Raw genomic sequence first — 15345 nt, 5'->3', positions numbered from 1 at the left:
AAAATCAAACTGACAAGCTCTGTTTCTGAAGTACTTGTTCTGTTGCATTCTAGACATACTGCCATTTAAACTTGGTTTTTAGTATATTATGAATGTGCCCAATTCACTTGTGGTTAGAAGAGGCAAGTAGCAGAGGGAACCTCAGGCTTGAAGTAGAAAATGAAGCCCCATGCCTTGGGAGGAAATTAATCTAGATTGTACCATTGTGACTTTCAGTGTGATAGGTTGTTTTTTTATAATATGAGGCTTATGCATATGGAGAGAGGTGACCTATCATTTGTAGAAAATAAGTGACTGGCAGTCTCTTTGTGAGAGATAAGGAGACAAACTTGAGACAATGATCTGTAAAATACAGCTGCATCAGAAGATTTTTTTTTTTATAGCCTTAACTACACTGTAAGTGTAAATTGTGCCGTAAAATTCTATGGTGTGGAATACTGGAAAGACCTTCCTATGGGGAGTGTAGTCTGGCCGATTGAAATTAATCCACTCTCGCTGATGGAGACAGGGCGTGTTTTCATGATTAAAAACAACCAACCACCCCACCTGACATTTCTGTAGCATTTCTGAAGCAGAGGATACAAAGTCTTTTTTTAACTTCACATTTAGCTATATTTTACTGTTAAATTTTGAATTCCTGTCCCTTTCCCTCTGAAGTCCATGGAAATTGTTTTTCAACTGTGTGATACCTTTGATTTGATTACTGTGAGGATGACGAATAATTATCGAACTTGTGCAAAATCACCGGTTTGCACAAGGCAAGGTGTTTGCAACTGAAAAAGCTTCCATTTGAAGCTTCCAACCACATTTAAAATACTTGGGGGGGAGATGAGTACAACTGTAGCACTTATGACATTTTTATATCAGACTCAATAGTTTCAAGTATTTGAAATTAAAATTAGCAGTGATGTAGCTATGGTCAGTTGTCACGAAGTACTTATTTTTAATGTTGTTGGGGGTCACTTGAAATCTCAAAGGAAATTTTCTAGAAGTCTGGGTAGAGTAGCAGTTTGTTAAAACTTGGTCAAAATAAGACATGCACTGAAAATTCTTAATGCTTTCTAAAAGCGTTAGGTCTTGGAGAGGACGTGGTATTAAGTGTGGTTTTGGTAAGTGTTAACTTATTAGTATTTTTGCATGTTGCATTTTGCAGCCTGTTTCATTTTTTTTCTTTAAAACTAATTTGCTTGGTCCCAGTTTTTGCAATTCTCAATGGTTTTTTTTTTTAAAAAAAGCTGTCACCTGAGTATATTGCACTGTCTCTTTAAGTTTGAAATAGTAATAAAAAGCATGCTGTTACTGTATTGTTTTCTTCACTGATTTTATTAATCGATCTCAAAGGCTTAAAATAGAGAGCTAGTTTATTCATAAACTGCCTTTTCTTTATATCCACAAACTAGCTTGTTAAGTAGAGTTAATGAGATCTGGGCAGCTGGCATTGATTAGGAAGACTTTGAAAGAACATCTTACACTATAAAAATGGCTTTTGCATGATGATGCAAGTAGATATAGTTTCCAAAATGTCGCTTAAATGACTAGCTTTGTGAGGATGGAAATCACAAAATAATACCTGAAAAGGATAATCTGTGGTGCATTACATTACAGATGTGCCATTTAAGCAGACATCTTCTGTAGCTGTAGCGGGGGCTGTAATTGGAGCAGTTCTTGCTCTCTTTATCATTACCATCTTTGTGACAGTACTATTGACTCCAAGGAAAAAAAGGCCATCCTACCTTGACAAAGTGTAAGTATCTTAATTTCCTAAATTAGAAGCAATAAGCATGAAGTTTTTGGCTGTATTTATAGTTACTTGGTAAGAAACAAAACTTTAGTGTGTACTACAGTCAGTCTCTGAACCCAAAAGTGGTGTTGAGAAATTGAACATTGCGGAATCACCAGGATTTATAAAACAAAAAAACAAGCATAGTTAAACCAAGTGTGTTAAGTATCTTTCCCCTAGAAAAGCGCAGCTGTTTCCAAGGCAAAAAAGGGTTTTCATTTTTTAAAGTGCCCTAGTACACAATACTCTTAACATCTGTTAAAACTAAAATATGAAAGACTAGAGAAGGAGTTAGTCATACACAAAACACAACAAATAAAAAAATCAAAGAACTAACGTGCCTAATAGTAAATAACATTTATCCCCCACCCACAAGCATACAACTTACTATTGCCACAGCTACCTAGCAAATGACAAATCTCAAACTTACCTTGAGTCACCTTTCTGCACATTCATTTATCAGGTTTTTTTTCTCCAACAGTATAAATTACGGATGTTTAGTGTAGTAACTTGTTCTAGTAGTAGATAGGTAACTGCAAAAATTGTGTGCAGAATGGCAGTTCAAGGGTGATAACTGTCATCCCTAGGAGGGGTTGAGTTAAGGTTGCCTAGTTTGAAGTTAAGAAGCCTCCCCACCTCCAAGTGGCAGTTACATGTTCTCTGAAATAACAGCACTGAAGGAGCATTGTCATAGTTAAGATTAAAACTACATCCCCTGAGATCATGTACTTGAAATGAGAAAAAAACAGCTTTTAGGCTGAAAATTTCATATTCTTGAAATTTTAGTACATGGTTAAAATGTGGCCCAACCTGTTGTTGGAGTAATTTTTACAAGCTCTTATATACTTAGGAGCTTTGCTCATATGGTGGTGAAACAGTTGTCCTGGAAGTAGTTCTAAATTGGGGAAAAAAATGCTTACAAGGATTTGATTGTGCCCTTCAATAGAACAAATATAGCTGGTAATTGAATAGATACATATCCTTAAACATCGAGGTACTCTGAAGATACCTTGGGGGGGAATCAGTTCTTCATCAGTGTTACAGCAAACAAGTACTGGAAAAACTCACTTTAAAAAAGGTTAGGCATGCCTACTCCACAAATTAGTTGCCTATGCTTTTTTACATGAACTCCTTTTAAAGATGATAAAGCAGTAATGGATTAAAAAATGCTTCAGGACACTGTTTTAGTAAGTTGAAGTAAATTGCATAAGCATACTACCTTACTATTTCAAGCAACCTATAATCTGTTAGTGTTTTTAAAACATTTGTTGCCAGTTAACGTAACAATTGTTACCTCAGACATAATAAAAACAGCTTTGGTTTAGGAGTTGATAGAAATCTAGCAAAGCCTAAAAGGAGGGACAAGGTCCTCTTAGAGGTAACTAGTAGTAAGGAAAAAAGTTGTTGACTTTGAAGTATATAGCATAAGGTAACAGTAAATTACAGTTTCAACGTTTAAAAAAAAAAAAAGCCTGATAAATATTCTAATGCTTGAAACTATAATGAAAATGTAAGAAATTCTATCATTTGTCCCAAATGAGACTAAATGTATGGGTTTAATAACAGGCAAGCTGACGGTCAGGGAAGAGCCTGGGGTTAGAAGATGCACGTTTAGGGCATGTCTACACTTACTGGTAGATTGACACTGCTGCAATTGATGCAGCGCGTGTTGATTTATCAGGTCTGGTGAAGACCTGCTAAATCGATGGGAGAGCACTCTCCCATTGATTTGTGTACTCCACCTCCCGGAGAAGTGTAAGGGAAGTCACAGCGCAGTGTAGTCACCGCAGTAAGCGGATCTAACTACATTGACTTCAGTTACATTATTCACGTAACTGAAGTTGCATGAGTTAGATCGATTTACTGCAGTAGTGTAGACCAGCCCTTAGAGCCAGGTTTTAGCTGGATTATTTGGGGAGGTGCAGGGGGAGGAGCTTAAGAAAACTAGGTACCCACCTCCCATTGAAGTTAACTTAATATTTGGGTGAATGTCTCATTTAAAAATAGCAGCTTTTATTACTTGAAAGCTACATGTTGATCAATATCACGTCACTCTTTCCCCCTTTTTTTTCTGTTTCCCTTTTCTCCAAAATACTATCTTAAGGTATGTCTACACTACAAAATTAGGTCAAATTTATAGAAGTTGATTTTTTAGAAAGCGATTTTATACAGTCGATTTGTGTGTGTCCGCACTAAGCGCATTAAGTCGGCAGAGTGTGTCCACAGTACCGAGGCTAGCGTCGACTTTCGGAGCTTTGCACTGTGGGTAGCTATCCTACAGACTCCGCTGCCCATTGGAATTCTGTGTTGAGCTCCCAATGCCTGATGGGGCAAAAACATTTTCGCGGGTAGTTTTGGATACATGTTGTCAGTCGTCCCTCTCCCCGTGAAAGCAACGGCAGACAATTGTTTTGTGCCTTTTTTCCCATGTGGGCGCTATACTGCTTTCATCAGACGGTGCAGTAGGTCCACAAACAGTAGTCATCCAACAACCGCTGCCACTCTGCTCTCCTGGTGGTCCCGCAGAACCTCTATATGACCATCGTCATCTGCTGCTTCCGCTGCAACTCTGCTCAGCTGCTCTTGTCTCGCCATACCATGGCAAACATGTGGCCCACTCAGCTGTTGTGTCCTTGGCAGGAGATGGTGCGGTAGGTCTGCAAAACTGGTCATCCAACCTCTGCGTCCCCTGCAACTCTGCTCTCCTGTAGACTCCATACCACAGCAAGCATAGAGCCCACTCAGATCACTGTAGCAGTTATGAGCATTGTAAGCACCTTGCGCATTATCATGCAGTATATGCAGAACCAGAACCTGCAAAAGCAGGTGAGGAGGCGACGGCAGCGCAGTGATGAGAATGATAAGGACGTGGACACAGACTTCTCTCAAAGCACGGGCCCAGGCAATTTAGCCATCCTGGTGGCTCATGCCATGGAACGCCGATTCTGGATCCGGGAAACAAGCACAGACTGGTGGGACCGCATAGTATTGCAGATTTGGGATGATTCCCAGTGGCTGCAAAACTTTCACAAGTATAAGAGCACCTTCATGGAACTTGGTGACTTGCTTTCCCCTGCCCTGAAGCGAAATAATACCAAGATGAGAGCAGCCCTCACAGTTCACAGGCGAGTGGCGATAGCCCTCTGGAAGCTTGAAATGCCAGACAGCTACCAGGCAGTCGGGAATCAATTGGAGTGGGCAAATCTACTGTGGGGGCTGCTGTGATCCAAGTAGCTAATGCAATCACCAACCCAAGGGTAGTAACTCTGGGAAATGTGCAGATTATAGTGGATGGCTTTGCTGCAATGGGATTTCCTAACTGTGGTGGGGCAATAGATGGAACACATATCCCTGTCTTGGGACTGGAGCACCAAGACAGCCAGTACATAAACCGAAAGGGGTACTTTTCAATGGTGCTGCAAGCACTGGTGGATCACAAGGGATGTTTCACCAACATCAGCGTGGGATGGCCAAGAAAGGTACATGATGCTCGCGTCTTCATACAGACCAGAGTTCTGAACAGCTGCAGCAAGTGACTTACTTTCCAGACCAGAAAATAACTGTTGGGGATGTTGAAATGCCTATAGTTATCCTTGGGGACCCTGCCTACCCCTTAATGCCATGGCTCATGAAGCTGTACACAGGCTCCCTGGACAGTATTCAGGAGCTATTCAACTATAGGCTGAGCAAGTGCAGAATGGTGGTAGAACGTGCATTTGAACGTTTAAAAGCGTGTTGGTGCAGTTTACTGACTAGGTTAGACCTCAGTGAAACCAATATTCCCATTGTTATTACTGCTTGCTGTGCGCTCCACAGTATCTGTGAGAGTAAGGAGGAGATGTTTATAGCGGGGTGGAAAGTTGAGGCAAATCGCCTGGCCGCTGTTTACATGCAGCCAGATGCCAGGGTGGTTAGAAGAGCACAGCAGGGTGTGCTGCGCATCAGAGAAGCTTTGAAAACCAGCTTCATGGCTGACCAGACTATGGTGTGACAGTTCTGTTTGTTTCTCCTTGATGAAAACCTGCCCCCTTGGTTCACTCTACTTCCCTGTAAGCCAACCGCCCTCCCCTCCCCGCTTCGATTACCGCTTGCAGAGGCAATAAAGTCATTGTTTCAAATTCATGCATTCTTTATTAATTCGTCACACAAATAGGGGGATAACTGCCAAGGTAACCCGGGAGGGGTGGTGGAGGAGGGAAGGACAAGGCCACACAGCACTACAAAACTTATTGAATGCCAGCCTTCTGTTGCTTGGGCAGTCCTCTGGGGTGGAGTGGTTGGGTTCCTCCCTCTGCCCCCCCCCCCCGCATTCTTGGGCATCTGGGTGAGGAGGCTATGGAACTTGGGGAGGCGGGCAGTTGGTTACACAGGGGCTGCAGTGGTGGTCTGTGCTCCTGCTGCCTTTCCTGCAGCTCAACCGTATGCCGGAGCATTTCGGTTTGATCCTCCAGTAGCCTCAGCATTGCATCCTGCCACCTCTCCTGTTGCTTCAGCCATCTCTCCTCTCGCGCGTCCCTCCTGTCCTTGCGTTCATTTTGTGCTGCCTGGATTCTGCCTTTGTCTGCCTCCACGCATTCTGCTGAGCTCTTTTAGTGCAGGAGGACTGCATGAGCTCAGAACATTTCATCATGAGTGCATTTGTTTTCACTGCCTCATCTGCGCTAGCCTCTGGGAGGGAGATGCTAGTTGCAGTGTTGAAACACTTGCAGCTGTGGGAGGAAAAAAAAGGGAGAGTAAAATTGAAAAAGACACATTGGCCATTTAAAAGGAGGAGCTGATATTTTCAGGTTAACATGCAGCACAAACCCAACTAACCCCTGCCCCACACACACACACACACACACACACAATTCTCTGGGATGATCGCTTCACCCCTCCCCCCACCGCGTGGCTAACAGTGGGGAGGATTTCTTTTCAGCCCCAGGCAAACAGCCCAGCAGGAATGTCCTATGAATGTTCCCTTAATAAAATTCCCCTGTTTCAACCAGGTGACCATAAATGATATTACTCTGAGGATAACACAGAGAGATAAATAACAGATGTTGCTTGAATGCCAGCAAACACCGAGACCACACGCTGCCATGCTTTCTAATGCAATGATTCCCAATTACATGCTACTGGCCTGCCGTGGTAAAGCATCCTACCATGGATGCAATAAGGCTGCCCTCCCCAGAAACCTTTTGCAAAGGCTTTGGGAGTACCTCTAGAAGAGCTTCATTGAGATGTCCCTGGAGGATTTCCGCTCCATCCCCAGCCACGTTAACAGACTTTTCGAGTAGGTGTCCTGGCCGCGAATGCATCCCAAGGCTTCAGGGCAAATTAATCATTAAACACGCTTGCTTTTAAATGGTGTATTTTATTTACAAAGGTACACTCCGCCTTCAAGGTCCGGGAGCCCGGGTTGGGTAATAAACAGTTCCTGGCTGTCAGAGAGAACGGTTTCTCCACTTGCCTGGTGTGTGCTATCTTTACCCTCCCCCTCCTCCTCATCTTCCTTGTCCCCAAAATCCTCATCCCTGTTGCGTGAGGCTCCCTTGCAGGAGTCCACGTACAGGTGTGGGGTAGCTGTAGGGGCACCCCCTAGAATTGCATGCAGCTCGTCATAGAAGCGGTGTGTCTGGGGCTCTGACCCCAAGCGGGCATTTGCCTCTGTGGTTTTTTGATAGGCTTGCCTGAGCTCCTTAAGTTTCACACAGCACTGCTGCTCCCTGTGATAGCCTCTGTCCTTCATGCCCTTGGAGATTTTTTTCAAATATTTTGGCATTTTGTCTTTTGGAAATTCTGATAGCACAGATTCATCTCCCTATACAGCGATCAAATCCAGTACCTCCCATTTGGTCCATGCTGGAGATCTTTTGCGATTCTGGGACTCCATGGTCACCTCTGCTGATGAGATCTGAACGGTCACCTGCGCTGATCAGCTTGCCACAGTGGCCAAAAAGGAATGAAATTCAAAAGTTTTCAAGGCTTTTCCTGTCTACCTGGCCAGTGCATCCAAGTTGAGTGCTGTCCAGAGTGGTCACAATGGAGCATGCTGGGATAGGTCCCGGAGGCCAATACCATTGAATTGCATCCACACTACCCCAAATTCGACCCGGCCATGTTGATTTCAGTGCTAATCCCCTTGTCAGGGAGGAGTACAGAAATCGATTTTAAGAGCCCTTTAAGTCAACAAAAATGGCTTCGTTGTGTGGACAGGGTTAAATCGCTGTAACGCTGCTAAATTCGACCTAAACTAGTAGTGTAGACCAGGGCTTTAGTGACTTTGGATTTTTAAGAAAACAAATTTTAGGAGGTGATTGATAGGCCTGTACAATGATTGACATGACTATCTTAGAAAAGTATCCCCGTATGAGGTAACTTTTTGAAAAGAACGTAGGCTTTAAAAGACAAAATAGAGTTTAAGCAAACTTAAATTAAGGACTTCTAATGAACATACACATATGTATGTCTTTGTTACACAAAAGAGAATATCCACTAAAATGTACGTAAAGGTCTAAATTTAATTTAATGCTTTAAGTCACTGTTACAAGAGAAACTTAAAAACAACTTAGTTGACTTATATAAATATAACTAAATAGAGACTTCCTGAAAAGTGAAGGGAAATCCTTGTCTTGCAACTCTGCCGTTTAACTACATTTCATGTTGAAGGGGAAACAATAGAAATTTAAGTTAACATAAACAGGGTGGTAAGAAGTCAGAAGTTGCTCTTTGACTTAAATGCTTTAAGTACCACATGATAATAAACAACAATTCATAGTCTCTCATTCTTGAGTTTACACTTCTCCAACTCAAATTTAACCACATAAAATATGTAACTTAAATTTCTTTGACTTTCACGTGGATTAAACACTTAAATCAGCTATCTATATAGTCTTAAACTGCTATATTATGTAAATTGATGCTAATGAAATGAGGGGTGCCCAACCTGCAGGCTGTACACTGTGTACCAGAGCGTTTCATAAGGCCCATGGCCTGCTTAGCACAATATACTAATAGACGATTCATTAGCGTTTTGTCCTCATGTTTACATCATTTTACAAGTGTGTAAATACACAATACTGTATAGAGGTTGTTTTTATCTAAGTAGATATGAAATAAGCTGAACTTAAAATATAAATTAATACAGGTGACTTTAAATCTTGTGAAAATATGTATAATCTGTTTGGCCCACACAACATTGTGCTAAGGTTTATGAGGCCCTCCTGTGTAATAAGGTTGGGTCCCAATGAATTAAAGGAATTATCTGGGTACCTCAAATGAAATGAATTGATTAGACACAGACTAAAAGGGGCATTTTTTTTTCCCCCTCAGGAACATTACATATGAAATACTTAATCAAAAACTAAAACACTTAACTAACCCAGGCACAAAGAACAAAATCTTGAAAAGTGCTTCAGTTACTTGGTGCTCAGTTTAACGTTTAAAAAATAGACTGTTTTGAGGAGGGAGGGAGTGCCAAGGATTGATCTGGTGAAAATCCAAGGTCCCTACAAAGGGTTTATCTGGATAGAATAGAAAATTTGCATTAAATCATACGTTCATTCTTAGGTGCTGCTTCACTTGTTCGTAATTGAACTACACACTACAGTAACATAGAAAACAAAACTCTAGGCTCAGAGGTTTAACTGCAGTTGAAGTTCATGGGATCATCATGAATATTAAGTGGACAAAAATAAATCCATGAGGTACTAGTCAGATGGGACTTAACTGACTAACTCTTCATCACTAAAAGAATCCTTAAACTACATGTTAAATGAAAAGTAATATAAACAAGTGTAGTTCAGTCTTATTTTTTCAGGTCTGCAATGCATTGTTAAAACAAAATCATTCTAGTTTACTTTGGCTGTTCTGGGACAGTAAAGATTTAACAGCTCCTCCAGTTGCCTAGCACCTACACACTCATGTCTTCCTTAGTATATATTATGAGCTCCAGCTTCCAACTTCCCCTTCCATGCCAGTACTTGGAGACAGATGTAGAGAACACATTTACTTTTTTGGTTCTCTCCTTTTCTGTGTGGAAATACTTTATCTTAATTAATGAAGATTCACAAATTAGGTATTCTCAGAAGAGAAGAGGTAACTTTCAAAGTAAGCACTTACCTTAAGATTTACTCAAATCTAACAAAATTCATTAAGGATGATAATGTTGGGATTCCCTCAGACCTCTCTCCATCAGCTTCCCAAGAACTCAATTCCACTTCATCACTCAGGTATTTTTATTTGGAGTACAATAGTGCTATGCGGAGTTGATAAGACTCAAAAGCGGGGGGCTGGATGCAGGGTACTTCACAGCTCCAAAGTTACTCTCTCACTTTTATATACATTACACATCCCTTTGCATTTACTATGCATTACATCACATATTTGTGTATTGGCTTGGTTACTTTGCGAGAACCAGTGCCCATGCAGCATGTATTGTCCATGCTCTGTCCATGGTTCGGCTTTCTCTTTATCTCATCTCTACATTCCTAGCTTATTTGTCTCTTATGTAGGTCATAACAAATAGTTCACTGTGTGTTCTCCCTCTTAGGTTAGTTTGCTCAGATATTCTTTTTAGTTTACTGACCTATATACTTACCTTAGTGCATATGTCCTGTTTTCAGTCCAATGATTGTTACTACCTAATCCTGTCTTCCAAAGAATGAGGTCTCCCTGTGTGTGTTAATTACTCATGTCAGGCTAGGCCTCAGCTAGAAATTATATCCCTAACATTTGAGTATTCATAGTTAAGATTCTTAGTACACTGAAGTCTTTCCCATAATTTAAAAAAATATTTTTAATTTGAACATAGAGAAATCAAATAATTCCCATTGTTTCAATTAGTACTTTTTTTCTGTACTGCAGACAGTTATCCAAAGTAAGCATCTCGTATGCAAGTCTGATTACAAAGAACACATACCATATGAAGAATAAGTAGAGTTAAAGAATACGAAGGTGCATGTAATTGGTGGTTGCCAATAAGTTACGTTTACAAAACTCAGTTTCATTGTAGATCTATTAGTGGTGAGAGGAAACAAAAACTGTAGAATATGTATCCAGGCGTTTCTGTGAAGGTATTACTGTGGAGAATACTGACTTTACTGTTCATTTGGTCTTCACAAATATGCCAAGTTAAACTGTATAATCTTTTTATGCAGGATTGATCTTCCACCCACACACAAACCACCACCTTCATATGAGGAAAGAGCCCTTTCTGTATCTCAGAAAGAAGTCATGCTTCAGGTATGTGAATGAGTAATTTTAACATTTCAAAACAGAGAATAAGCATGTGCTAACTAACATTATTATTTGCTTACAAGAATACTTCAGTGTTATATGTACAGGTCCTTGTAACGGGAATTGACTAACGTTGGATTTTTGCAACATGATGTTGATTTAAACTTAAGTGGAAGAAACAACTATTTTACTGAAGTATTAAAGTATTAAAAGGGTTTAATTTTAATTAGCTATTTGTTTTCTCTATAATATATTAACTTTACATGGAAATGCTGTAATTTGCTGAAATTGGCATGTATTAAACACAACTGCCATAGCTGCTCTAAAGCAAAATAACTCGTAAATGATAGTGGTTATTTTATGCTTCAGAATATTTTAGTGCACCTGAAAAGATGGGGACAGAACTGCATTGTTAGAAGTATTAATGGTTTGTCAGTATAAGCTTCCTTACACAGACGAATTAATAATGCCCCCTGCCATGGAAGAACCACAGGAGTGGCCATCCTGTTAGCCTAGTGTATGGTCTTTCAGTAGTGGAGGTGCCTTACAATGATGGCTTCTGTGATTGGGGGAGTGGGGGCGGCAGGTATAGGCCCCTGAGTACCTTTGTCATAATTGAACTAGTCAACTCTGCTGTCAGTCAGACTTGGTTGATTTACTAGAAAGGTTTGTTCTGTATTAAGCAACATACATACAACTAATTTTAACATTCATTACTGAAAGCATCCTCAATGGGGAATATTAGTATTTCACTTCATGTAATGCACTATACCCAACCACCTCATAAAATTTAGAGGTGTTATGAGGCTCAAAACTGAGGCTGGATGTGGATTTTGAACCTCAGACCAGGAGTGAAATCCTGGTCCCATCGAAGTCAATGACAGAAATGACTTCACTCTACCTAGAGTTTCATTCATTAGGAGTGCTCTAATCTGGGCTTCAGTTCAGTATTTCAGTATCCATAGTATTTAATGAAATTCTTGTTAAAGCTTTACCATATCAAGCTCCATTGTAATACAGGTTTGTAAAATACTTTGCAAATTCAGTCAATGGGCTGAAATGTTTCTGTAATTCCTTCCTCTTAACTTACTAACCATATAAAGCAAGAAAACTTTGATACACAAGATACTACCGTTTGGATATTGACTGCTCATTTTACCACAACGAGGTGAGAGAGAGAGAAGATGCAGCTGGGATAGCCTGAAATAATTAAGACTCTAGTTATGTGTTAAGGGGAGAAAAAGACCAGTGTGACTGTCTTGTACCTTAAATAGCAGGGAAGGCATCTGTTAGACCTTTGTTTTTTCTTTCACACAGAATCACTGAGATGAATTGGGTTTAAAAGCAACGGGACTTATTAAGGTGAAATGGGAAGAAAAGGGTGATGGAGATTTGGGCACCAGGAGAAGACTTCAGCTTTGGAACAAAGCTGAGTTTTCACACTGAATGCAGATTTGCCACTTGGTTCACACATTCTATAGTTTTTGTTCAGAATTGCCTGAAGGAAAATTTCTGCAAAAAAACAGCATTTCCTTCATCCTAGTTAAATAGTGAAGTCCTTAATTATGGAGTTATGGACCACTGTAAGACCAATAACATTGTAAGCCTGATGAAAACTTCTTCTCCCTCTCCTCCTGCTCCCCCCCCCCCCTCCCCATACACACACAATTCGGTCTCACTCTGATATCTCATAGAGATTGCTTTAAGCATCAAGGCTTAGTGTCTTGCAAAAGTATTAATTATGAAAACTGATGCTCTTATTGATGTAAATGTCCAGTCCCTTGTTAAAATTTGAACATTCTTGACCTCAGCTTCTTGAGGCAATCAGTTTCACAATCTAATCACAGATTGTGTGAAAAGTTATTTCCTTAATTCAGTTTTGAATTTGCTGTCTGATAGCGTCACTAAATGTCTACTTGTTCTTGTGTAATGAGACTGGGAACTTCTGTCCTCCCTGTCTACCTTCTCTATTCCATTCATTATTTAAATTTTATCATGTCTGCTCTTATTCCTTTTAGTTCTATGGTAAACAATCCTAATATTTTTCCATGCCCTTGATCATTCTCACCACTGTTCTCTGAAACCCTTTGCATTCTGCAATAGACCTTTCTTTGAGATGTGGTGGCCAGTACTGAATCCACTGTTTCAGTTGAGGCCACACAAGTGATGTATACAATGTTCTTGTATAAAAACTTTGTATTAGTCGCTATCCTATTCCTTAGGCATCCTGATACCATTTCCTTTTTTTTTTTAAACCATGTATCTACCTTTAGTAGAGGTCTTCATTGAGCGGCCAACATTGACATCCTTGCCCCTTTCGTAAGAAGATTAAGTCTATTTAGACCCTTGGGAATTGTAAGAGAATTCTTGATTTTTTTTCCATACAGTGTGCTTTTCTTTGCATTTTTTGACATTGCATTCACCTACTGTCATGCTGCCAAATAACCTAGCTTGTTTAGGTCCGTCTGAAAATCCTCAGTCCTTTGTGGTTCTCACTAATCTATATAACTGTAAATTTTGTTTCCTTATTACTGGCCTCTCTCCCTACTCCAGACTATTAACAAATATATTAAACTCTTGGCCTTGGTATATAACCTTGGTGCGCTCTATTGTTAACCTTTCACCATAAGAAAAATCAGCCATTTAATTCTACTTTTGACTTTGTTTCCTAGTCAGTTACTGAACCATGACAAAATTTACTTTCTCACGTGATGACCATGTGGACTTTTTGTGGTAACTTGTGAGGAATCTTGTCAGAGAATATTTGGAAGCTGAAATTAATATATTTTATCCATTTATCCTTTATCCATTACTTCATTGACATATTCAAAGATCTCTAAGATATTGAGACGCAAATTTTCTTTGCAGAAGAGGAGGTTTGGAATGAAGGTATAGAAGAACTTTAACTAAAAACACTGTCTTAAAGTTAAAGGTCCTAATGGAGAAAGCAGTGCTTCTTCAAATGCTAGTCCCCATTGTATTGCATTGTGGGGTTATGCATATGCACCATGCATTCAGAGCTGGAGAATTTGAAAGTAGCATCCACTGGTCTGTGCAAGTGCTCTGATTCACCTCATGCCTCTGTCTGAGGGAATAAAGGGCAGGTCATACTAACTGCCTCTCCAGTTCCTTCTCACCACCAAGTGAGAACCTTCAGCGTCCATGGCTTTGGCTTCATTCTACAAAATAGGAATTACGTAGTTCATAAATAGTTAACACTTTTAAGAGTTTTTACAGTTAGTGTTAGTCTCCTGAGGGGACCCCCATACCCTCTTTGGGTGCCAGACTATGCCCAGGACTCCAGGCATCACACTCTGCTTCCTGTCTGCAATTCTTCTTGGTCAGTGATGAGCACCAGCGCTGCCTGTATTACCTTGGGGAAGTCCACATCATGGCGAGGTGCAGTATTTCCCAGTCATTCCCCAGCCATACCTGAGAAGGGCAGGAACTTTTGTCTCCACAGATATCTCATGGAGAAGACCATGTGTCCTCAATCAGACCCAGAATGGGAACCCTCCTCCCCCCTCTGGACTTCATCAGGGCAACCTCAAATTCTACCTCTGCAAGAGCATATCTGCGCAAAAACAGGTTCCAAGCCATGAAAACTATCATTGCTCATGTCCCAAACAATCTTTGAGTACCGGTCAAGTCATGTCTGTCTCTCTCCTAGGTCATATGGCCTCATGCACCTATGTCACCCCATTCAGAAGTCTCTATCTTTGTTGCTTTCAAACACAGCTGCAGTCAGTATATTCTCTAAATTGCCATTCCATGAACCTCTTGGTGACATATCCAGTCAAAGTAGTATTTTCTCTGCTGTGATGGACAAATCCTCATCAGGTATGCATGGGAGTCCCTTCTTCAAGAGTGTTCCTGTGGGTGCTCCACCTTAGGTGTTGGTGCTCCCTGTGCCTGAAATGGCACAGACACCTAAGGAGGAGCACCCACAGGAACAACCATCTTGAAGAACCTCAGTTACTGCACAAGGTGAGTCACCTTCTCTTTTCTCCCTTCCACTCTGGACAGGAGCGTTATTACAGATCCATCCCTCTTAGGTTGGAGAGCCCACATGAACAGCCACACAGCACAAGGTACCTGGACCTCTCGAGTGTTCAGGAAAACCGAATCCAAAAGAAATCAAATCAAATGAAATCTCTTTAGTTGAAACCAAAATGAATATTTTCAGGCATTTTTAAAGTGCTAAATTCACAAAACGGCTAGAGGTGAGCATAGTGCTGCTGCCCTCCTTGGTGAGTTGTAGCTCAGTGGTTAGGACATTCACCTATGGTGTGGGAGACGGGGTTCAATTCACCCATGTGAATTGGTGGGGGGAATTGAATTTCATT

At 40.7% G+C, this 15345-nt stretch overlaps 1 protein-coding gene across 1 annotated transcript in view; it reads left to right on the top strand.

Annotated features, from left to right (window-relative positions):
- NECTIN3 (nectin cell adhesion molecule 3) overlaps positions 1–15345 on the top strand; it is a 115611-nt gene that overhangs the window by 74363 nt on the left and 25903 nt on the right. The window contains exons 6-7 of the mRNA XM_077817023.1: positions 1606–1744; positions 10921–11005. Of these exons, the coding sequence (XP_077673149.1) occupies positions 1606–1744; positions 10921–11005 (224 nt within the window). The remainder of the gene's footprint in view (positions 1–1605; positions 1745–10920; positions 11006–15345) is intronic.

The sequence above is a fragment of the Eretmochelys imbricata genome, chromosome 1 (assembly GCF_965152235.1).
Source record: "Eretmochelys imbricata isolate rEreImb1 chromosome 1, rEreImb1.hap1, whole genome shotgun sequence".
Lineage (NCBI taxonomy): Eukaryota > Metazoa > Chordata > Testudines > Cheloniidae > Eretmochelys > Eretmochelys imbricata.
The sequence above is the reverse complement of the archived record's forward strand: the minus strand, read 5'-3'. Positions and strand labels throughout refer to the sequence as shown.